General features: G+C 51.6%; 2 protein-coding genes across 5 annotated transcripts in view; both read left to right on the top strand.

Moving 5' to 3' along the window:
* LOC126574650 (uncharacterized) overlaps positions 1-1,601 on the top strand; it is a 1,784-nt gene extending 183 nt beyond the window's left edge. Inside the window, exons 2-5 of the mRNA XM_050234973.1 lie at positions 7-259; positions 332-429; positions 495-620; positions 694-1,601. Coding sequence (XP_050090930.1) covers positions 7-259; positions 332-429; positions 495-620; positions 694-1,431 — 1,215 coding nt within the window. The 3' untranslated portion in view covers positions 1,432-1,601. The remainder of the gene's footprint in view (positions 1-6; positions 260-331; positions 430-494; positions 621-693) is intronic.
* Positions 1,602-3,672: 2,071 nt separating this feature from the next.
* LOC126574644 (uncharacterized) overlaps positions 3,673-23,212 on the top strand; it is a 67,638-nt gene continuing 48,098 nt past the window's right edge. Inside the window, exons 1-2 of one of the 4 annotated variants that reach the window (XM_050234965.1) lie at positions 3,673-3,739; positions 5,056-5,524. The gene's annotated coding sequence lies outside the window, so the exon portion shown is untranslated. Of the gene's footprint in view, positions 3,740-5,047; positions 5,529-20,694; positions 20,714-23,212 lie in introns of those variants that run through there. The other 3 variants (XM_050234966.1, XM_050234964.1, XM_050234967.1) reach the window with 3 other exon arrangements.

The following is a 23,212-nucleotide window of genomic DNA, read 5'->3' on the forward strand; positions in this document are numbered from 1 at the left end:
CTTCAGAACCACCTGGTCCGGGAACTGGGCTTTTCGTCGCAAAGTGAGCGCAAACTCTTCGAGCATTGGGAGCGCATGTGTACCGAGGTGAAATGCGAGCAGATGCTGGAAGATTTGAGGTACCTGCAGCAAAGTGTTGGTACGGTGGTTGATGGGAAAAACTGTTGGATCGATCGAATGGTTACATTCCGGGATGAGATCGGAGCAATCCATGACAAGTGTTTGCACCGCATGAAAAGCATACTGGATTATTACATTCGTGAGTTGTCTCAAGCGGACATTCTGCTGCGTTTGGAGCTGATAAAAAAGTGTTGATTTTGAGTTGTTGTAGGATTGAAAAACTTCCTGACCACCACGATGATGGCGCAATACCAGGAAGATCGCACGAAGCTTCTGGAAGAGTTCGGTGAAGAGGCTTTAGCCAAAGAGGTACCTGCAACACATCAATGCAACGCAAATTTCACCAACTAAAATGATGTTTTCCTCCTTTCAAGGAGTACAGCTCATCGCAAATGGAGCAACTGGAGGCTGCACTGGCCTCACTAAAGAAAAAAATGGCACAAGACGAGCGCAACGATCACAACTGGCGCCTCGAATGTAACGACGCTAATATCAGTGTGGTAAGTGACGTTTACTTGAAACGCCCAAAAGACTCTTCATTTACCACTCTCCCCCTCTCTCTCCACCCAATAGCAACTGGAGAAATGCGAAATTTTGCGCGACAAGAAGTACACCGAGCTGACCACACTCTACCGGCAGCTGCAAGCAACCCTTGACGAGTACTTCCGCACGGTGCTCTTCCCCGAACGCCAAAAGTCCTACCAACGGCTCGTGCAAGACACTCAAGCTGCCGAACAGGGCATCGAGAAGCGCCGCAACCAAATCGCCGTACTGCAAATGCGAAAAACGCAACTCGACAACACACTAACGCTAGCGCGTATCGCCGGACGCAGGAAACTGAACACACGTCGTAACTATCGGAAACTGCTCGAACTGAAGCTGCATCTACTAAAAGAGCAGGAGCGCGGCCAGGCGAAGGATCATCAGGCACGATTGCGTGAAATATGCCACATAACGCACCAACTGAAGAAGCTACTCCGTGAACATCTCCTTTGGGGTGAAAAGGTTGCCAAACTGGCCCGTACCTGTGCTCAATACGAAACGGAACAGGATGTCCGGTACACCGGCCGCTGGTTCAAACAACCCTGCGACGAAGCGACCGACCACTACGAGTATCTGTTCGCCAAGATTAACCGCATCGAAGCGATCAACATAATTCTGCGCGAAGAGCGCACCGTACTGAGGGGTCGCAATGAGGAACTACGGACTCAGCTTCAATCACTCTGCCAGCAGTACAAGATCAGCGAGCCGGAAAAGTTACGACTTTGTGGTGTGGAAATGGCGGACCGGCTGACCGACGCGCACTCATAAAGCCCATCTCGCGAGTGGCCGAGAGGAGATTTATGTCTATATCGTAGGACCACTTAACCGGCCACCGCAGTGACCGCTCGGAGATGCTCGGTCTCATCCCAAGGGCGGCGTCGTAGTTAAGATCACATTTTCGGTAAAGCTCGCGCTCACCGGCGGTGGTGGCCATTAAAAGGAGCTTGCGTAATGACGCAGACCACCCGGTATCCGCCTCACTTAACTGTCCATTTTGGTGACACCATGATGTGCGTTCCGGCTCCCGCTGAAAAGACTTTCATCCGAGGGGCTTATCTCGGTGGCACACTTCGAGGCCACTTTATCGTGCGATTAGCAATGTCGGTCCGATGGCACGCGTTTTCGAGTAATTATTTATTTCTAACCCCTCAACACGTTTATCGCATTCCTCGCGACCTCGACAAAGAGTGTCTTTGCGTTTTGTTTTCCCCCGGCCACCCAATGGGAATGCTTATGGCGAGGTGAAATGGAGGTTTTTTGTATTCAAATGAATACACACATACCCGGCTAAATTCGAACAATTGCTAGAAGGATGGACATTTGTGCGCGACGAAAACGAAAAAACAGAAAACGTAACGTGACGATGGTTTTCCACTTGTTTTTCGGTTGCATTTGCATTCCGAGGGCTCGAAAGCATTAGCTTCAATTTCGTAATAGCTTTGAAATACACGAGAACCAGCTGACGGTGACGGGGATATTTGTGTAATTTGCATTCGCGATTCTTATCGAAAAACACTTGGCCACTTTGCAAACACAGTCGGGGGATGGTGTTTGGAATTTTCCCGCCATAGTGAGAAGGGGGGTAGCGCATTTGCCACCTTCCCAGCATCACTTCACTTCTCACTAACCATCACTTGGTGTGTTCATTTCTTCAATCTCTCTCAAGAGAGGATTCCGGGGATTTTATGTTGCTCTCTTCAAAACAGGATTGAGAGAGAGAGTACTAAACATCAGAGAGATAAGGGTTCATTTTGAACCGAAAACATAACAGAGAGCATTTAATCGAGTTTCAGGATAAACAAATCATAAAAATTAGGCAAATCATATAGCAGCTCTTTGATGCAACGATGAATGGAAAGATTGATTGTGGTGATTGTGGACTATCAATTTAATATCGTTACTTGATTGAAATACTCAATGTTTTTTCGTATTAATAGACACAAATTAATTGATGAATGATGGAATATCATGCTTTTGGTCATGGTCTCTGTTCCTTTCAATCGAATCATCATGTTTCTGATTTATTCCATGAAAAAATAATGCTTTTCAACATTGCACTCGGATTTGCGATCAGATCAATTTGATCGACACCCTTTTTTTTAGATGGTACCTTAGGTGTATTTATTAGGTGTATAGATGGAGAAGAGAAAAGTACAATGAATAGAGGGAGCAGGCTTTTCCTCCTACGGTTGAGCGACACTTTGTTTAGAGATAAATAAATTGAAAGGTTTGCTTTTAAAAACACATTCCGAATATCAATGGAACGAGCAACCAAATATATAGTGAGATCTGTTCTGTTAACGATTCAATGAATCTTATAAAGAGTCTCTTATGTCACTCTTATCATGACAGAAACATTGTAAACCGAACAAAAAAAACATTTAATTAAATAGAGAATAGAGTGGGAAATGTTTCATACTTCATAACTCTCAAGAAAAGATAAGATGAGATTTGGGAAGATAAATAAGATATTATCAAAAGATTTCAACGCAACAAGCAACGAAACCTAAAATAAAATAAATTGCGAATTCAGACTAATTTAAAAGCAACATCTTGACCAAAATGTTATTGAAAAAATGGCTTAGCAAACCAATCGTCTTGCACCTTTTTCGAATCGATTTGGTTAACCAGCTGATGCTGTTGCTGCTGGCAGTTTAACGGATTAACCGCGGATTAAACACCGGAGTCGACTGTTAATCAGTTAATCAAAACATTATTCCATTTATCGAACCCTCTCCGTCTATTCCCTCTATTCTCTGCTCTCTCTCTCTATGCTCGCTCTCCACAGCATCCACGTTCGGTTCTGCTGTGGGTGGGTGGGTGGTGAACCCCGCGATTCGTGTGCCACTCGTCGTGTCTCGACATCAACGCACCCCCAGACGAAACGCATCGTGTTCGCATCGTGTCGCCGTGGTCGTCACCGGCGGTGAGAGTGAATCAACCACCGCGGATCAACAAACAGCAGCAGGTTGCGTGCAGTGCCGTCGTTCGTGGCGGCCATTACGTTTCGAGAAGTCCGACCGGCCGGTTGTACAACACGGTCGCGGCGTTCGCGGCCATCCGCGGGCTGCTAAAGGTTTGCCCCTTTTGGATTTTCCTTCTTCTCCTCCATTCTCTGCTGCGGTATCGTCTCATCGTCGCTTCTTCTCGTGCCTCCCCCCCTGTGTGTATGTGTGTGTTTGTGTCTGCTGGACCCTTGCCGTGCCCTTGGTCCGGGTGCTCTGGTGCTGCTCTCGTGGTGTGTAATCGCAATCGGTGGTGGTGTTTTGACGCGCCCGTTCGCCAAAGGAAAGCAAACTCCTCGACCACGGCTAACCGGTTATCGGATCGTTTAACTCGCACGCACACAGCCACGCACGCATCCGGACAGTTCCGTGTGGTCTGTCCGGTGTCTGGTGTTTTGTGATGCGAGGAATCGATTCCATCCGACAGATAACTTACAAGTGAATGAAAGTGAAGTCTTGGTCAGCTCGCGATCAGTGCGAAGGGTGATGCGATGCGTCGCTAAAGAACGCAAGAACGCAGCACGTGTGGTGTGAGTGTCTCCGCTGGCCACGCCACTATCATCAGGTGCCACCAGCAGCGCACGGATGAGTCGCGAAAGAAGGTGCAGCGAGAACGCGCTGACCAAGCACCAAGTTCAGAGCCAGCGAGGGGGCACCCCAAAGCAGAAAGTGAAGCAGAAGTTCAAGCGAATTCACGCCGAGGCCGAGACTAACCTTCGCCCGGTTTCTCAAAATTACACCGAAACCCACCAAGCTGTGTGTAGCTGGTTCTCCGCTTCTCAGGTTCTAAACGATACGACGATGCCACTGGTGCCACTTTTCGCTGACAACGCCGTTCTGATGCTTCTCTCCTCCCGTGGTGTGCGGTGCCAACTATGAGAACGGAACACCATCAACGCAGCACGTTCGTCGCTCGTCTCCCCGGCAACGGTTCAAGTCTCTCTCCCTTGCGCGCGCGCGCGTGCGTCCGCGTTCTGCTATGATTTTGATGCCGCGCGGCGTTCTGATGGATGCCCAGTAGGCGTGCAGCATAGAAGAATTCAAAGGGAATCAAATGAGGGAAAAATTGGGAAAATTTAAATGAAAAAATCAAGCTGCCCCGTGGAGTTTGTTGCGTTGTGCCCTTTCATTCCCAAACGAGTACTAGTTGGCCCTTAAACTAACGGAATTGGCCAACCACTTTGGGCGGGGAGGGGTGGAATGGTGGCTCATTACCAAAAACCGTTGCAGCCACCGCCCTTACCTTCCCTTTTGATCATACGTTCGACCATCATCATTGTAGTGTGTGGTGTTGTTTGTGGTGTTTTGGTTTCGATTGCGATTACGTTTCCATCCTAGCCCCATATCTCTCTCTCTTTTCCCTCTATTTCTCAACTCAGTTCTACAGTTACAGGCCACTTCAAACCCTTTCATCGTGTAACTCCTCAACGTGTGTACAAGTAGTGTGTGTTTGTGTGTCTGTGTTCAGTGTCCAATGGTGTATTCGGTCGAAAGATCGCGAGTCACTCACCGACAGATCGCGAGATCAACCCGATCGCCCAGTGGTAGGTGGATTTTATTACGCTAATGACGAATTGTTTGTAAATTTGATGTTTCGAAATGCTGGCTGACTGGCTGGTGGTGATCCGTGCAGCAGCCTCCGAAGTGAATTGGTGATAAAGAAAAACGGAGGAATTGTAATTGTGCGCCGCATCGCAAACGACATTGAGGTGAAGTAGCGACGCGAGGGAGGCCGCAAAGGTGTCGCAAACGGCCGCAAAACAAAAAGGGCAGCAAAAAGAAGTAGAAGAACCGCTTCATTATCGGCGAACGGGCGACCGAGTCATCGGAGAAGCCGAATTCCTTCACAAAAGAACGTAAGTAAGTTTTTCGTAAGCTCCTATTGACCGCGTATTTCTTTTTTTTATTTTTGGGAGAGGGGTGGGGCGTTTTTCGGGGATCTGTCTGGGAACTCGGGGAGACAGCTTTTCTCGCGCTCGAGTGTGGGTGTGGGATTTCACTTCGCGGCCACCGTTCGCCCATAATTACCACCAATTATTGATGATATCTGGGTAGAGGGTGGCATTTGGTTCAGCTTAATGGTTGAACATTTGTAACTCGCTTCTTGCTCGTGTTGTCGCGGTTCTGTTGCTCGTTCAATTAATTTAATGCCACCACTACAATCCGGATTCATTGCGCTTCGGTTGGTTTTGGGTTTCAAATTTATGCTTTGCCATTACGGTGCGAAAGCAGCGCTCGTTAGAAAAAAGAGTTCGAAAGGCGACGAACGATTTCGCGATGATTTATAACAAACTTATCATCTTCCACCACGATTTCCATGGGACCAGAGTTCTGTCTCGTGTTTCTCAGGGTCTCTCGTCTTTCAGTGTCGTTGTAATTGTCCCAAGACGGCCATTGGCACGACGAGAGGGTAAACTAAAGCAGAAATGGGAATTGAAAACAAAAAAAAAAACCCGAAGAAAACCATTTCGGACACACCAAAAACGCATTAAAAATACATCAACTGCAACTCGGTCCGTTTCGTGGTGTTGCTCTTGGTGCTGCTGCTTGTGCCATCCAGCAAACAAACAACCAACCAGACCAGACACTCGGAACAGAAGACATTCCTTCACCATCACCAGCAGCGAGGTGCGCGCGAGATGCAATTTTCACCCCGCCCTCTCCCCGTTGTCGGTGGCCAACCAACCGAGATTTTTTGGTCACTGGCCGAGGCCGAAAAATGTTGCTGGGAAGCCAACCGCAACCAACTCCGGGTCCGGCTTCCGAGATGCAGGTCGTCGGCTACATATTCTCTCGGTCGGTCTGAGGGTCCGTCCCGTCCCGTCGGTGAAGGGCTTGCCATGTGAAGGTGAAAAACTTGCCAAACCGGAGTCAACACACCCGGACACGCACACAGACACATACCTATGCGTCTGGTAATGGCTTGCGACGTAAATCGCAAAAATTGTTCGGAACCGAAACCGAAAAACTGAAACCAGAAATGAGATGGAAACCATGGCCTGTGCCGGGAGCGATGGGGAGTTGAACTGGCATGGCACCACCACGAGCACCACCACCAGTCATCGAGGAAACCGCGAGAACGCGGGACGCTAACCACACGACGCGGAAGACACGCCATGGAGCTTCGCTCTTTCGCATTGAATCAGCACCAAAAGGAGGCAGGAGAAGATCAAGAGAGAAAAGGAGAAAGAAAGAGAGATGTCAAAGAGAGAGAGAGAGAGAGAGAGAGAGAGAGAGAGAGATAGGGAGCTAAGGAGATGTCCAGCGAAGCCTGAACTCCCGAAAGATGCTCCAGGGCACAGGACGTAAGGAAGTCTCTCATGCTCCGGCGCTCTGTCGCTCGTGGAGCGCGCATTGGGGGAAAGGAAAGAAAACGATCGCAGCACACATACGAACACGAGGGCGCGCGCACATCCATATGCAAGACCGGGAAGCATAAATTCGCCCATTCCTCCCCGGTCTGGGGTCCGCGTGATGCTGCTGCCGGAGTTGGTCTTTGAACACCGAAAGGGCAACCGTGAACGGTGCTCTTCGCGTTGGCCCCGTGCCACACCGGCGGAGACCCGGTAAGATGAGTCCCGAGGGGAGGGCGCTAGCATTAAAGAAAATGAAAGATTTCGAAAAGCGTCGCAGATCCAGTTTTTTGCCGCTCCAAGCAGCTTGCAGCTCCCGCATCTCCCGCGATTTCCAGTTTTCGATAGTCCTGGTGGCTGTCGGGGGTGCTGCAGCTCCAACTCCAACATGTTTCAACCACCCACCCAGTACCATCACCACCCGCAGTGATGGGCAGCATGGTTGCAGCGGCATGCGATGCAGCGGCGATAACATTCACTGCATCACCCCGGAGCGAACGATCGACCGGCGCACTTGCAATCAGCGGGACGCACGAGGCCCAGCGACGGCGACCGGTTCTGGTCGCGGAATCGCACCCTCTCTCTCTCTCTCTCGCTCTCTCTCTCGCTCTCTCTCTCTCTCTCTCTTAGACACTCCGTTTGAGGCGGCACTTTATTGAATTTTGCTCGCATCCTCGACATGAATTGGAAGCAAACATCTGCCGCTTCTCGAACGTTCGCTTATCACTCTCGGGACACCAATTAGCATACCCCTTCCACTCCCTCTTCGTGGTGACAAGATATAAAATGGGCCCCCGGTGAGACCGAAAAAGAAGGATGAAGGCGTTCGAAACATTCTGGATCATTCTGAGTCCCGACCCGCAGCAAAAGCGCAAACGACATTCCACCAACGTCCTGGCGTCCAGACCGGTTTCGAGAGGGTGGTGGCGATCGTGCGAAGATGGCCCCCCGGGGGGGGGGGTCTCGATGAATCCACGGAATTCTCGAGGTCTCGAGAACGAAAAGAACCACAGGAACGGTATGTGGCGCGCGAACTTGACAAACGATCGCGGTCACTGCTGAATTTCGCAATCGCCCAAAATCTTTCGTTTGGTGTCACACTGCCTGGCTGATCGTAGATCTCCGCTCCGAAGTTCGCGACTTCCGGTGCTATCCCCCCGCCCGGGAAGAGATCTTAAGACAACAGAGGGTAACAGCGAGGGTAAAGGAGGAAGCAGCAGCCGAGATTGGACATTCGGTTCGCTGCGAAAGCGATCTCTCGTTCGCCTCTCGTCTAGAATCACTTCCCGGAAGAGATGAACCCGGCAGCAAACCATAAAGATGCCCCCCAGCGGGGCGGGGGGCGCTAACAAGCTTTCGGTTGGCCGAACATTCCATTAATCCCAGCCACAACGAGCCTCCAGGCTACAGGGAGGGATCACATTTCCTCGGCAGAAGCTATTCTCGGCGACCGTCTGGTTGGAGGTCAAGCCCGGTGCTGGTGCTGCTCCGGATGACCGGGTAACGATGCGTCATCTCGAGCTGGTCCAAGAGTTACTTCTCTCTCTCTCTCTCTCGATCTCTCTCTCTTTCTGTGGCGGCACTTGGCACCTTGGCACGCAAAAGTAACGGATCGCGGCATCATTTGCATACGTCGTGTGGCTCGGCTAAGTGCCATATAATGTGGTCAAACCGCTGTCCATGTGTGTTCGTTCGAGCACCATCCTGTGCGAAACTCATCCCATCCCCATCCCCATCATCATCACCAACATCGCCTCTGCAACATTCCATCTCCACGCGGAGAACATGTTTTTCGCTTCGCACGAAACATCAGTACATAAACCAAGCGGGGAGGAGGTCGAGGTGGAGGTAGAGAGCACAGGGTCGTGGTATGGATCATAAAAAGCTTCTTTTTATCGGTGTGTCTGTAAGCCACTGGTCCCAAAGTGCCCACGAACATTTCATATCGCTTCGTATCGCGTTCTGCAATTTCGATGGGCCGCGGATGGCGGAGCGTCCGCGATGAGATAACAGATCGAGCAGATGTACCGAGATGTGACGGAAGCACCTAATTGGACAGTGTTGGAGTGGAAGCTGAGATCGAGCTCCCAAAACCGGGTGGCAAGATGGCCGCTGTGTCTAACCAAACAGTGACGAGTGATCTTCACGATCGTAAAGCGACGCGTCCTCTCTCGGTAAGCCAGTGAACTGGTTTGGTCAGTTCCCAATACACGCAACCGCACGGGTGAGCGAGGTCTCGTCTGCGACACCAATCTAATTACTTTTCCCATAGACCTCCCACCGATCAACCGGGGCTGGAACGGACTTTCCCCTGTTGCTGCGTGAAAAGCCAACCAACCAAAGACCCCGAAAACAAAGCCAACATGAGGGGTGGCCATCATGCCGTGGCCACGCATGGCGCACCGAAAATTACTTTTTTATCACCCAATTCACGCGGTTTTCTTCGCACTTTCCCGAATTCGTCACGAATTGGCTGGGGAGGAGGGCACCCCCGCGGGGGAATGGGGTTTCCCACCAATATCGGTGCCGTGGACAGCTTTTCACACTTGTGCCAGGGGGTGGTAAGGGTGCTAGTGGTGCGGGGACAATGTGCGAAACTTAATTTAATTACCATTTTATATGCTCAGCACACCACCGGAGGTGCGCTACCCCAGCAGAGAGCGCATCGAGGCCGCTTCGAGTCACCATCCATCAAAAGACTTGAGGTGGCAAGCGAGGAACCCCCTTCGGATCATTGGCGGCGGTGGCGGGTTTTTGGACGGCGGGCCGCTAGTAACCTTGCACCAACCTTGATGGATTCTTCAAACATTTCTCACCATTTTGTTTCACCCAGACCAAAGGTGGCAGACAGTCAAATGAGCGACGCCAGTGATCGAGCGGTGAAAGTGTGGAAAATCTAATTAGATGCTGCGAGTGCGCGACGCGGTAGGTTTTGTTTTGTTTTTTTTTTCGGGGGCCTCCCGGAGGATCGTCACCGCATCGATCTAAAGATAGGGCGCCCAGGCAAAGGGAGATCCAGATTTTCCCGTCAAGATACCTTCTTGACGTGATGCGCCACCGACAATGGCGTCCTAAAGGGCCACACGAGTACACGGAACCGGGCTTTTCCCGGACGGAAAAATCTCTTCCCGCTGCCATTCGCATTCGTCAACGTCACCAACCACGTCATTCACACGGCAAGCACGCCATTGACTGGAAAGCGCGAGGGAAAACGCGATGGAACGTGATTTTTTTCGCCTCCCTCGCACCGGAAAACTGATTGCGCATAGATCGTGCTTCTTGAGATACGCAAGGCCGCTCTCTCTCTCTCTCTCTCTCTCTCTCTCTCTCTCTCTCTATCTCTCTCTTTCTCTCTATCTCTCTGCCTGTCAGTCGTCTGTTTGCCAATTTGCTGCACGTTCCCATTCTTGAAAGTGGGTTAATGTTCTGGTTGTGCTACTAGTTGCTGCTGATGCTGCTACTGCTCGTGATGGTGGTCCTGGTGACAACAATTCTTTAACGAGCATTTCTTCACATTAAAGATTGTGCGGTTGACCAGCTCGCAAACAAAACAGATCGGGGCCAAGTGCGAAGGTTAACCACTTTTGTTGTCGTCGTCGTCGTCGTCGTCGCTGTCGTCGCCATTGTCGTCGCCAAACAATTAACTTGTGGCAACGCGAGCGCGCGCGTTCCAGCAGAAAAAGGGATCATTCTCCCCCTGAGGGGAGGGCAGGGCATCGAACAATTTACGTACGATAAAATCGATTATCTTACAAGGTCATCGGTGCGGCGATGAAGTGCAAAAGTACAGTGAACATGCTGCTCTCTAGCTCCAAGGGCAGATGGGCAAAGAAGGGAAGCGGTTGGGGCTAACCTTTGAAGCCGAGCCGCCTTTAATTAGCCAACCCGTGGACCGGGGGTCGGGTTTATAAAACTGGCAAACCAAAGCCTTTCTATTAACTGCTCTCAACGTCACACAATCGCACACACAGCACGATGGCGACAGTTAATCAAAGTGCGCAAAAGCCGCCGCAGCCAAAATGGCCGCGAGTTGACCACGAAAAGCCGACGAGGGATTAGCATATGAATGAGTCGCACACATCTCCCCTTTTGTCGCCGCTGGCTGGTGGCGTATAAGGTGTTAAATGGATGGATTGGTCCGGTCGGACGTCAACTGTCAACTGCCAGCCCATTTATGGGGCCAATATCCAGAGCAACCTGGTCGGCTTATATCATTTTGTCGCACGCACGATTGTTCTAGACCGCGAAACCACTAGCTAGCCTCCACTTCCGCCAGCTTACAATGATGTCACAGCACACAGTATGAAGTCAGCAAGCTCGGTTTGCATCTTGCAACACCACCGCCGTACTTACTTTCAGATTGTTTGCCGAGAGCAGACCACGAGCTTTTACTTATCGCAGGTGATTAGTGTAGTCCAGCGAGGCACATTAGTCTCTCTCTCTCTCTCTCTCGATGCGATGATTAGTTTGTCATAATTTATCAAATCATACAACCTTGCGCACAGCGCACAGCGAGCACAATCACATCACCGCACAGCGGTTGGTATGCAAATCAAGGCTCAACGACGGCGGCGGCGGTAACTTCGAACGATCATCAACGAGGCGCCTCAAATTACGGCGGCACGCTAGCTGGCGAGCGATCCTTTTCAATATTCATCCGACTGCCGGTGTTGTTGTTGCGCAGTGCTGCTGCTGCTGCTACACTTTGCGGCCGGAATAACGAGGATCCGACGAGTGATAGATAGAAAGGGCCCCTGCGGGCAGTCAATCCGGGTAGGGCGGGGGTCAATCAACCATTAATGGGCTTGACGTTCGATGGCTCGGGTGTAGTAATCGATGGCTGGGTTATCATAAAACCATAAAAAACATGTTCATGTAAATGAAGGAATCACGCTAGATATTAGCAGTCCCATAATTCCTTCGACTGGCCTGAAGGCATTTTAGGGGAGTTTTGCTTGGGATGTCCCCTAGGGGGGAGCGCAACCTACATTTTCCTCTAATCGATAATAATTTTCCTGCCTTTTCTACCCCTCTTTTTCGGAAAAAAAATTGGAAAAAAGAAATGACATTTGACATTCCTTTTCCAGTTTTCAAAAGCGGAACTCAAAATGCGGAAAGTGTCCCCTATGGTGCAATTTTTCAATAGCACCCCGTTCCACTGGAATCTGGAAGAGAGGTTCTCCTCCCCTTCTCAGCACCATCTGATCCATCTGGTCCATTTCGTCTTCATCCGGTACCGCTTCCTCAAACTCAATGGATGCTGCCGGAAGATGGGGCATTTTTCGGGTGCGTTCTGTCACGTGCGCGCCCGCACCCATACTCACGTCACGCCAAATTAGGCATTCAGCGGGCGTGTGACTCATATTTTCGAACAACAAAAAAAAGCATAAATGGCTCCCGGCGCCACACTCAGAAAAGGGGCTCGAGTTGAAGTCGAAATCGCCTTAGCAACAAGCACCGGGCCCTCTGCTAACTTACACTTCACTGCTTAGTTCCGCTTTAATGGAGGATTCCCTAAAACGTTTCTCCATTGATCCCCGATACGGTCACAACTGTCACCGTGTGAGCAAGCTGTTCGCCTGTGAGTGGCATTCTATCAACACTAAGCTGAAACCCCTTTTCGGATCGCAATCAACGACGATTCCAGATTCGGTCAAGTGCCCGAAATGAAAAGGAACGTGGTAGTTCCTTATCGAACCGCGTCAATCACGCCCCGGCGCTCGATTCATCGATGATAATCAGCAAATTATATATTCGCGGCCGGATAGCGCGGCAGGATGATACCGGAATGTTAAACTAAACGTGCTGCCGATGGCGTCGTGACGAAAATCCGACGGAAATGCTAATTTTAAACACTTCCGCTGCACGATTCCCCTGTCTTCGCGGCGAATCGTTTTAATTATCGCCATCGCGCTTACCCGGCACGGGAGGAGCTCGTTAATGGCAACCGGGCCAATGTGTTATGCGGTCCGGTTCCGAAAATCATAATTGCATTATGATCCTACGTGTTACGGCGCACTGGCAGCCAGCCAGCATCGCTCAACGGCTCGAAAAGTGTGGCCAAACGATACTCGCGAGCATTACTGCGTTACAGTTCTTCTGCAGCATCAACAACGAGTTGAGTAATAATGGTCGTCATCGTGCGAAGTGCGTGCGCTTCACTGGATCACCATTTTCTTTTCCTTTTTGTCGGTGCGGTGCGTGCGAGGGCGAGGGAACTGGAAGGAACAATCATTCTCGTGCGTAGATGAAACGGAGATAAAGTGAGAAAAACTGTGTGAGCGCCACCGGCCGTAGGATTGTGATTGATGGATGGATTGAATTGCCAACGGCAGTGGCAGCGCCAGCAGTGCCATCGCAGTGCCATTCGAGGCCGACTCCTTGTTGGCGAGACCCGGAAGAATCATCTGCTTGATCCGCCGTGAGCCAGCTTCCGTGCCATGCCGTGCCCGTGCCTTCACCGAGATGCTAATGAGCGAAGCATAACCCTTTTCCATCTGAGCGCGGCATGCAGATGAGCAAACAATGGGTCACCGCTACTCTCACTGTTTGGTTGGAGTATAGTGCGAGTAAAGCGTTATGTAGAGCGGAACCTCTCGGAGACCCTAACCCTAACACCGAAAGACACACGATGAGGCAAGGGTGAGTGGAAGGAGGAGGGTTATTGTTGCACCAAGCAGCAGCAGCAGCAGCAGCAGCTGATGCACGATCCTGCTGCGGCTGCTGCTGCTGGCCGAAAGAAAGGCGGAAGAAAGATGCCAGCAGCAGCACCATCAGAAAGTGGATCAATGAGATACAAGTCGTGTGTCTCTCTCTTTCCCTCTCCCTGATGTGAGAAGCTCGATCGAGCCAGAGATGAAAATGAAAATCCACAAAACAATCGAGCCCACGGTGCGGCCTTCGCAAAAACTGTCATTTGGGATGTTGGGGAACTGATTTAAAAACAAATACTCCCGGTGACACACTTTCCAACGCCTCCAGGGCCGTATCTTTCGCTCGAGGACCGAAAGATGCGTTGCACGATCAATTTCCTTTTTTTTTCTCTCTCGAATTCGCATCTTAGCGACACGCAAGCGTGACCTTAACATGGCGTCGCTGACACTAGACAGCGCTGGTGCGCTCCGCTTGCTTTCTGTGTGTCCCCTGGCGTGATGTGCGTGACGTGCCAGCCACCAAACAGCACGAAGGCGGCAACATTAGACAAAGATAGTGAGAGTATGGTATGCGGGCGGGGGGATGCATAATTGCGAACGAAGCTCGCGGAAGAAGTCAACCAGCCAGCGCGTCAGAAGAAGGAAGAGGATGGCCAACCACCAGACGTAGTCACGCACCGTCAGGGCGCGCGTTACTTTTCTCCTAAACTTTATGATTATGAAGCCCAGCAGAAAAGCGCCCCCCGAGGCACCGCGCGCTCGTTCGCATGTTCGCACGAGCAGCATAATTGGCGAACGGAGTTGGGCCGCTCCTCGTGGCCGTGGGATCAGCCTCCTGGCGCCCGGCTGGTCACATCGCCGCAATCCCGTTCCCCCAACCCGGGGTGGTTCGGTGCTGCTGTCGTTAGTGGCAGTGGACAACATCCTCACAGCATAAACTGTCCACCACTTTGCCGCCAGTGTGCAGCGCGATAAATCAATTCGGATTCGACTCGCGTGTAACGAGCGCCGACGCTGCACACCAGGTTCCCGGTGTTCCACGGTGCAGTCCTGTCCTGTCCTGTCCTGTTTGGTGCACACGGTATCTGCTAGCGAGCGACCGTACACCGGTGGTCGTCTTGCGAGGAAGCGGCAGCAGCATGTGTCATTGACATTGTTTCGCATCGCAAGAGAGAGAGCGCGCGAGAAGGGACGGGACAACGAACGTGTTCTACAAGAGTGCATTCGTTGGAAGAACATATTTCTGCACGCTGTTAAGAGAGCATTAACCCGGGGCGTCAAGACCGGACCCGTTAAGTACAGTGTTGCATCTAAAAGACCAACTTTCTTTCTCAAGAGGAACGCTGTTTATGGCGAATGGTAGTGGCACTGTTTGGCCTATTATTATTTACGTCACAGTGTAGTTAATCAAGCCCAAATCAAATTCCCATAAATCACGCCAGGCCAAATGATAGTCAACCCACCATTCACCACTCCGTTCAGCTCATCGTCGGTGAATTATTTGATTCCCCAAACGAACGCAGCCGCCTTGTGGTCACTAATGGAACGCATTACTTTAAACAACCAAACTCTGCCCCCCAAAGGGGAGAGGCTGGACCACCCACCCAAAGATGGAAAATTGGAAAAGACGCTCACTATCGCCCTCGCCCTAGGCCAAAACTCCCGTCAGTCCCCACCAAATTGGGGTTCCTATTTATTTTATTGGAAGCTTATTAGCACTTGATCAACAAGCTGCTGGGGGAGGAGCGACTGTGAGTGGGAGCAGAGGAGTGGAAATTAATTCTTCCTAAAGGGCCGCGGATCTTCAAAAGGGCCCTTCCCCCTCTCCCACACCACCTGCCCGGCCACAAACAAGGGCAGAAGCCGCCAGCCATTAGTGGCGCTGGTTTTGAGTTTGAATTGGATTGGAACACACAGCACACTTCCTCCAGAGGGTGCGCCAGTGAAAGTGGCCACTTGACAGCCAACAGCAAGGGCGATAGCGTCCACCATGGTATGTGCACCAACAGCTGCATCTTCCCGTAGCTCTCTCTCCCTCCGGTGTCCCAAAATGCCGTGAAAGATCTACTGGAACACAACAAATTAGGGGGACTTAATTTGGCGGCAAGATTTATCGATTGCCAGTCGAACCACCGGTTGTAACTGGAGCGGAAGACCCCCACAATTCCTCGGTTTCGGTCTCCATGTTTTCTCGAATCGAATTTGTAGCACCCCAAAAACGAGCGCTCTCTGTTTCTTGGCATCCCTTAGTTTGAATGTCTGCTGCGCTGCTTATTGCATCTAATGCGCTAAACTGTGTCGATCGTGCTGCAAACCTCTTAAAAGATCGATACAACTACCGAACGCCACCAAAAAGACACAAACTCTGTGATCAAGCTGGGTATAATCGGCTCCGGGCCCGGCACCTGAGCACCTCTTGATGCCTTTTGTCGTCGTCCTCTTGGGTTCGGTCGTTGATTGAAGGAGTCATCGTTAAACAATGGCTCAGGACAGGACGGAGGCAACGCAAGGTGGCCTTTCCATTTTGACCAAAAGCTCCTTTTCCTTCGCATCATCCTCATCATCATCATCTAGAGCTTCTGTGGTAGCCGCCACTCGCCATCAGGAGAGTGCCACCGTCACCGTGACGAACTCTCGCGCGAATGCGTGCGTGAATGCGAGGGCCCATTCTAGTCCGCTCCACGTTGACTCCTTGACATGCGTTGTTATGCAAATCCGGGTCAAGCCGGTGGTGATCACCGGTTGATGGTCAGTAGCAGCAGCAACATTAAACGTGCGAGGCACATTAAAGGTGAGTGCCGGCATAGTGCACGCCTCGGTCCCAGGCATTATGATTCGGTCCTTCTTTATGAATTCCATCCATCCAGCAGCAGCACACGATGGGCTCTTTCGCTGTCTATTGTGTGCGTTTTTTAAAACAACCTTCCAACCACCAGCCAAGGCATGCATTCGATAAAGCACCCAATGGGTCGGTTTTAGTCGTCTAGTTTCATAAAAATCGACTGGAACCCTCTCGCTTCTACTCCCTCGCCACAGAAGTCGCCGAAAAATTATGTGCCACGCTGGTTGCGTAATTTTTTTTTTTGCATTTTTTTCGTTCGTTTTTTTTCTGTAGTTCATTTGGCGAGTTTCATTTGCTGGAACCCGCTTGGCGCTTATAAACTCTCTTTTCTCACACGCCTTCGATTCGATCGATGCCCGAACCTGTCCTCCAGCGGCGACGCCGCCTTCGCGCCAGACAGTCGCGCAAGACACTCGTCGTTCGTTTGAGATTAGCTCGCGATCGCGAATTTCGATGAAATTGCTGGCGAGAAATGGTTTAGAGTGAGGAAAAGACACGCAGCGGGGACGAGATTGAAGACGTTTTAATCGGTTTCGCCCTCGGTGTCTCAAGAGAGAGAGAGAGAAAGAGAGAAAGATCGCGTCACACTAAGCGCCCTCCTGCGACTTTGCGTCATCCATATGTGAGTGAGCGCGCGTGGCACTTCCTTTGGCGCGAGCCGCATTACACAACACAACACTCTGGTAGCACACCCACCCATCCCACTAGCTCCAACCAATGAAACACGCGGCGACTTAAATACTATTAAAAAAAAATCGGATTCCAAGTCCGAATTGGATCGCGGCGCTTGACATTTAACGATACGCGTCTCGTGGTGCAATTGGAACCCAAAACAATCCTCTAGTTTCTCTTCCCGAACGGTGTCCATGGCATTGCATTTCAGTGGCACATCGGTAGCCGGGAGTCTAGACCATCCCCTCAGGCCATTCTCTTGGCGTTGTCTCCGGTGTCTCGATTTTGCCGGTCGGAACGGAGCAGCAAAGTGCACTTATCCAATCCAAAACCCAACCCAGCACACACAGCCCTCGTCGCCGTCATCATCATCATCATCATCATCCACTTCAGGCCAGCCCCCCGCTTCTCCACTCTCTCCTGCTGCTGTGCGGAAGATGCGTCGGACGACACAGCGGGAAGAAAGCCGTAAATCGATCATAATCTTCCTCATAATCATCATTACGAAAGCGGCCGAGCGGAGACCGAGACCAAGGCGAACGAGTGAGTGAGTGAGCGAGTGCGTGCGAACCGAGCACGCCGCTACGGCCGCAAACCGTTTTCCGTTTGCTGATCGTTCGTTTCCTCCTTTGGCGTGGCGCTGCTGGTGCTTGCCATGAAGCATAAAGGTCTGAGAATGCTGTTCGGCCGAACGATCGTCAGGTATGGCGTAGCGAAGGTGTGCCAGGTGTGTCAGCCCGGCTGGCTGGCTGATTGGCTGAAGGTGAAAAAGCATAAGCCGTCAGAGATTCGGTTCAACCGTATTGGTGGCGGCTTCTTTTCCCCCAAAAACTGTTTTGTTGCTAATGAAATGCACATTAATGTGATCCAACCTGGGCCACAAACCATTTTTTTCTTTTACCAAGACCTCTGGCCTCTATCTCTCATCAACGGACGCGCGAGCGTTGAGAAGCAACAAAAAATCGGGAGAAAATCCTTCCTTTAAATACCATTTTCTTCGCTGTTTTCCTCCCGAGACACGGTCCCTGATCGCATCGTTAATGAGAAGGAGGGGATTGGGACAACAAAAAGTTCGGATCCAAATATCGTCCAAAAATCAGACCCTCCGTTCAACGCATTTAATGTGGCTGCATTTTGGGATCGAAATCAACGAGGATCAAAACCACAAAACGGGCGAGCGCCACGATCAATCTCCATTGCTTCGGCGCGCCGTGGTGAAGTAGATCACTAGCTTCAGTACTAACCAGCATCCAAATGGGCCGCCTCGGGGCCTCCGGTCGTCAATCACAAACACTAATTGTCCAATAATGGCCCCGCCGAATTGCAGCACAACGGACACAACAACAATGGACTTTGGGGCCAGTTACTGGCCGCTGAATGGCCCGCGATGCATGCGTGACACCGGAATTCCGGCGAGCAGGTCACACTCAGAGGAGTACGCCATTTTTTTTTTTTGGGAGGGTTAGCGTGCGCAACGGAAACTCAAACCCGGGGTGGCCACCAATTTGCCACCGGTTCTTCCTACTGGGCGAATGCGCTTCGATCGCTGGATCCTGGGGCTTTTTTTTTCGGGGTGGAAATTATTATTTTTTCCCTCCCATGATTTCCTTGGAACAGAAAGGTGAGCGATGGTGGGAGCGGGAGGAGAGTTGATCATTTCCATTCAGCCCCCCCCCCCCCCCCCCCCGGGGAAAGGGACCGAATTGGCCAGCTGAAGCTAATTTAGCCATCAACGCTACCGCGGCGTGGCTCGAGGGACCATTTCATTTCTGCGGTTTTTGTTTGGCGAAAGCAACGCGACTCGCGATCAAGGCAAGGTGATCGTACCAGCGAGGGGTGGTTTCATCCCCTTCAATCCGGTACCGAGTGATCAGCGTGATTTCGCTGTCATCATCATCGACGTCGTTGTCGTCGTCGTAACTTTCCTTACCGGGAGCCATCTGGCTACTCGATCGATCCGCCACCGATCCCTAGTGCGATCGCGATCATTTTTATGATTCACACATTCGCAATCTGTCACCAACAAAAGGAACACGGCCACGGCCCACACACAAAACGAAATGTGCGAGAAGCTTTAAATGGATTTGCAAATCAGCTTTACAACCGTTAACCAACCGAGGTCGGAGGGAACCGAAAATGAGTGTCAATCCTATTGCGTCGATCACAACAACCTCGGTGGCCCCCCAAAAAGCTCTAAGCTTTAACGCTTTAAATGGGATTACGATTGCTCATTGGTAGGATTAGATGCAACAGTCCCACAACCTTCAAAAACGCTTTCAATTGACACTTCCAGACGCTAGCTAGACTCGGGTCCGGGCGCGTGTGATCGTCGCGCTTTGATCATCCATTTTTCCTCTTTTAATTGCAATCCGGAACACCGCTTCCGGTCACGACAGCAGCGACACGCGCACGCACCGAACCGATAGCACGAGCCCGCGCGGCGCTCTAGTGACCTTCTTCTTATGGCCAGCGAGCGAAACGAATTCCAACGGCTGCTCCTCTCTTCCCAACAGGATGGACAGTATTAATGGTCAGCATCTTAGCCCGCAAGAGCTTAGCGTGTGACCTCCACGAGGCGACAGATGATTTACTTTCGACTTTTTTTCGACTTTTCCCTTCCCCTCCCGGCGAGGTCCAAATCGAGCAAAAAGGCCAAAATGAATTCGCCATCATGCTGTTGTTGTCATCGGTTGGAGGATTTTTTGCGTTTTCTTTTTTTTTGTGGGATGATTCACGATCACGATCCCACATTTCGTACATTTCGTAGTCGAAGTCTCTTGTTTCGGACGAACCCTCTCTAGCGGCGGCTTCCTTTGGCCTTTGGATGATGAATGTCAAACATAATCGTCGTCGGCGTCGTCGTCGTTTCGTTTCGGTCACCCTTTGGCCTCCTTTTTGGTGGGGGGGGGGGGGGGGCGAGACACCGAGCTATTTTCCCACAAAATCCCAAACCAAAGACCCTTCGCCAGACGAGGTTCCCTCCCGGTGTGCGATGTGCAATTGAATATTAACCAGCGTCCTTCCTTTTTCGAAGCAGGGATCCATTCTAGCAGGAGAAGCGAAAGAGTGATCCAAGTGGATTGACCTCGCTCGCCTGTTCCGTCACCTCGCAATAATCCGCCAGCCAAGCGACACTATGTTGCGACGCGACTCGCGATCACTTTCTATGTTTTCTCCGGTATCGCCCGGGGGCCGATCGTAGCCCTTGATCGTGTCATATTTCGTCTGTTACGGGCATTCTCTTGGAGCTTCTTCTCACCGGTATCGGCTGGAGTGCATCGCAATCGCTTAGCACAGACCGAGGTCTCCGCTGGGGTCTGGGATTCTTGGGCACTCCAATGGCCGGTGCTTTCACACTCGCCGTCGAAACATAAACGTCGGCGCTCTGGTGCTTTTTGTCGCAGCTGCCGCATGAGATCGTAAGATGATATCCATTTTGCTTTTCAATTATTTTTTTTCCTGTTGCAGGTTTGATGTTTTTACTGCACCATTATGCTCGGCAGCCGAAAGAAGTGGGAACGTTAGGTAATGTTGCAAAAGAGTGTCTCCATCGACGGTCTCCTGTTCCTTCTTCTCTTTGGTCCAATAACCAACCAAAGTCTGATCATTACGGGGCTTCTTCTTCAGACCATTCAGTCCATGCGAGCTATTTGGTGCGATTTCCAGAAATAACGAATTCCACCATAAGAGAACCTCCCTTTCGTTCGGTGGCTTCACTGCAGGACCACTCTCCTCTGCTTCCCTGTGTTCCCTCTCGCCAAAAAAGACCGCGGCCAAGCCTTCACCTTCGCCTTCGCTCACTCGCGCACTAATAACAATCATTATCGTCCTGCCAAATGGGGACAATGTGGTGCTTCGCCTTTGGCTTTCAGTAAATGATTTTTGCGACATTCATGCACACGAGCACACGCGTTCGCACGCACATGCTTCACGATATTTGCCCTTTGAGCGTTACTGCGAGGTACACGTTTGCGAGAAAGCATCGCACGTAAACGGCTGTGTCCAGGGAGTCCAACCGCGACCCATCATCATCTGCTTCATGAGTGATAGCCACAGTCCGTCTCTCCCCCGGGGGGGAATTACCCTTTCGGCGAGACACAAGATGGTTGGTTGTTGGGTTTCACTTGCCAGCTGTGGCCAGCCGTCGCGTAAATTGCAAACCATCCGGCCATCGTCGCATCCAAACTGGTCGCCGCCGTTGGGCGCCGTCACCAACGGAATGGTACTTGTGGCCCGTGGTCGCAACCTTATTAAGGCGCCCATCACGCACCAGCCGTGGAGCTTCTCCAGAAGCTCGTCAGCCACCGGCAGCGATGACCACACTTTCCAAAGGTGAAGGTGGGATCGATCGATCGATCGGCCGACCGGTGGCCGCGTAACGAGCACAAGGAGAGGGACAGCCGGGAACGGAAGTGACCGGGAGTGTGTGGCAGGCAGGGTCGTCTAATAAGCGCCCTCTCTCTCTCTTTGCGATGGGCGTGCGCGACCGATCGCCACGTGCCGAGCGGAAGGAACCGACCGCGATGACTTGCTGTGTCCTCCTTCTCTCCGGGTGGGTGGCTCTCTTTCTACCGATGGTCCACTAACTCCCTCGCCTGTGATCGTGGTCGGAACGGATCGGAATGTCGTGCCATTGCACTGTGACCCCGGGGATCGTGGCGCTTTACCGTCCTGTCCTGTCTCCTGTGTTTATTTAAATTCCCACATCCTTCCGCGGCTCTCAGGCAGCATTAAGCGCCGCTTGTTACAATGTTGGCGCACGACAACGACGTCGAGGGCGATCTCCGACGAAGTCATGTCGATCGCGATCCCGAAAAGGGAAGCTTTAGTTGCGAGGCGGCGAGGTTGCAGCCACATACCTCGTACATTTGTTTACTTTTCCCTGAGCCGCACAACAACTGGGTCCACGATCGAGAGCCACCCAAGAGCCACACTTTCACGGTACTTTTGTTTTTGGAATTTGCTCCCTGGTGTCGCGGGGGGAAGCCCACAAGCAGAACAGATAAAGAGCGGAGTGTGCGCATAATTAAATCATGTTCCGCACATAATAATCCAACGAACACGGATTGTTTGGATGCCACGGAGTGTCGCTAACGAATTCTAAACTTGCTTCGATCGCGCACGAACGAATCGATGGAAAAACTGGAAGAAGTCACCCTCGGATGCTCGAATTCTGCCGCCGGTAAAGCGAGCGAACGAACGACCACCCGCCCCGCGTTACAAACGCGACTTGCGATCGCGAGCGCGCGATTCACGATTTGGTACGCCAGGAACAGTCGCCCCTCCGGATACCGCGACCGTTTCGACCACCTCGAGCATGTCACGAGAACGACTGGAACGGATGCGAACCAAACATACCAAACACACACTCCCAGGGGACACACATTCAGCGAGGGGGGCCATTTGGGGTTGGCGACACTCCAGCCGGGGGCCTGGAACACTTCCTGGAGGAAAGGCCCGCAGGTTTTTGGCGCAAAAGTCGTGACAACTCAGTTTTATCGTGCTCCGGAGGAGAGGTGAAGCGCAGGGGAAACCATTTTCACCAACCACCTCCTCCTCCTTCTCCTCCTCCTCCTGCTCCTCTCGGCTCGATAGAAAAAACGCATTTTCAACGGAGCGCCACGATGTGTCCACCACGACGACGATCACGGCTCCAGACCAGGCCAAGGGGATCGTTCCACGAGCGCTCTAGGAGCAGCCCTTCTCTAGGAAATCTAATTTTCTCGTCGTCAGACCCCTTGGTTGGCCCAAAACTTCCTGCTCTCGAGCTGATGCGTGGCGAATTCTTCTCCGCCCGTGGACCGTTAACCAAGCAACCCTGTTTTCCCTGGTCGCAAACGCACGTACGCGTACGGTCGGCGATGGTAGCACGCTTGTTCTGGCGATTGCTGAATTCATTTCACCAAACACTGGACTGGATCGGCCACGGTTCACGGGCTGATGGCATATGAGACTTGGACGTGGACGCGGACCACCACCGCATCCTGTGGGGATGCGAGGTTTTTTCTTCATTTTGCAACAATC

The sequence above is a fragment of the Anopheles aquasalis genome, chromosome 3 (assembly GCF_943734665.1).
Source record: "Anopheles aquasalis chromosome 3, idAnoAquaMG_Q_19, whole genome shotgun sequence".
NCBI classification, from domain to species: domain Eukaryota; kingdom Metazoa; phylum Arthropoda; class Insecta; order Diptera; family Culicidae; genus Anopheles; species Anopheles aquasalis.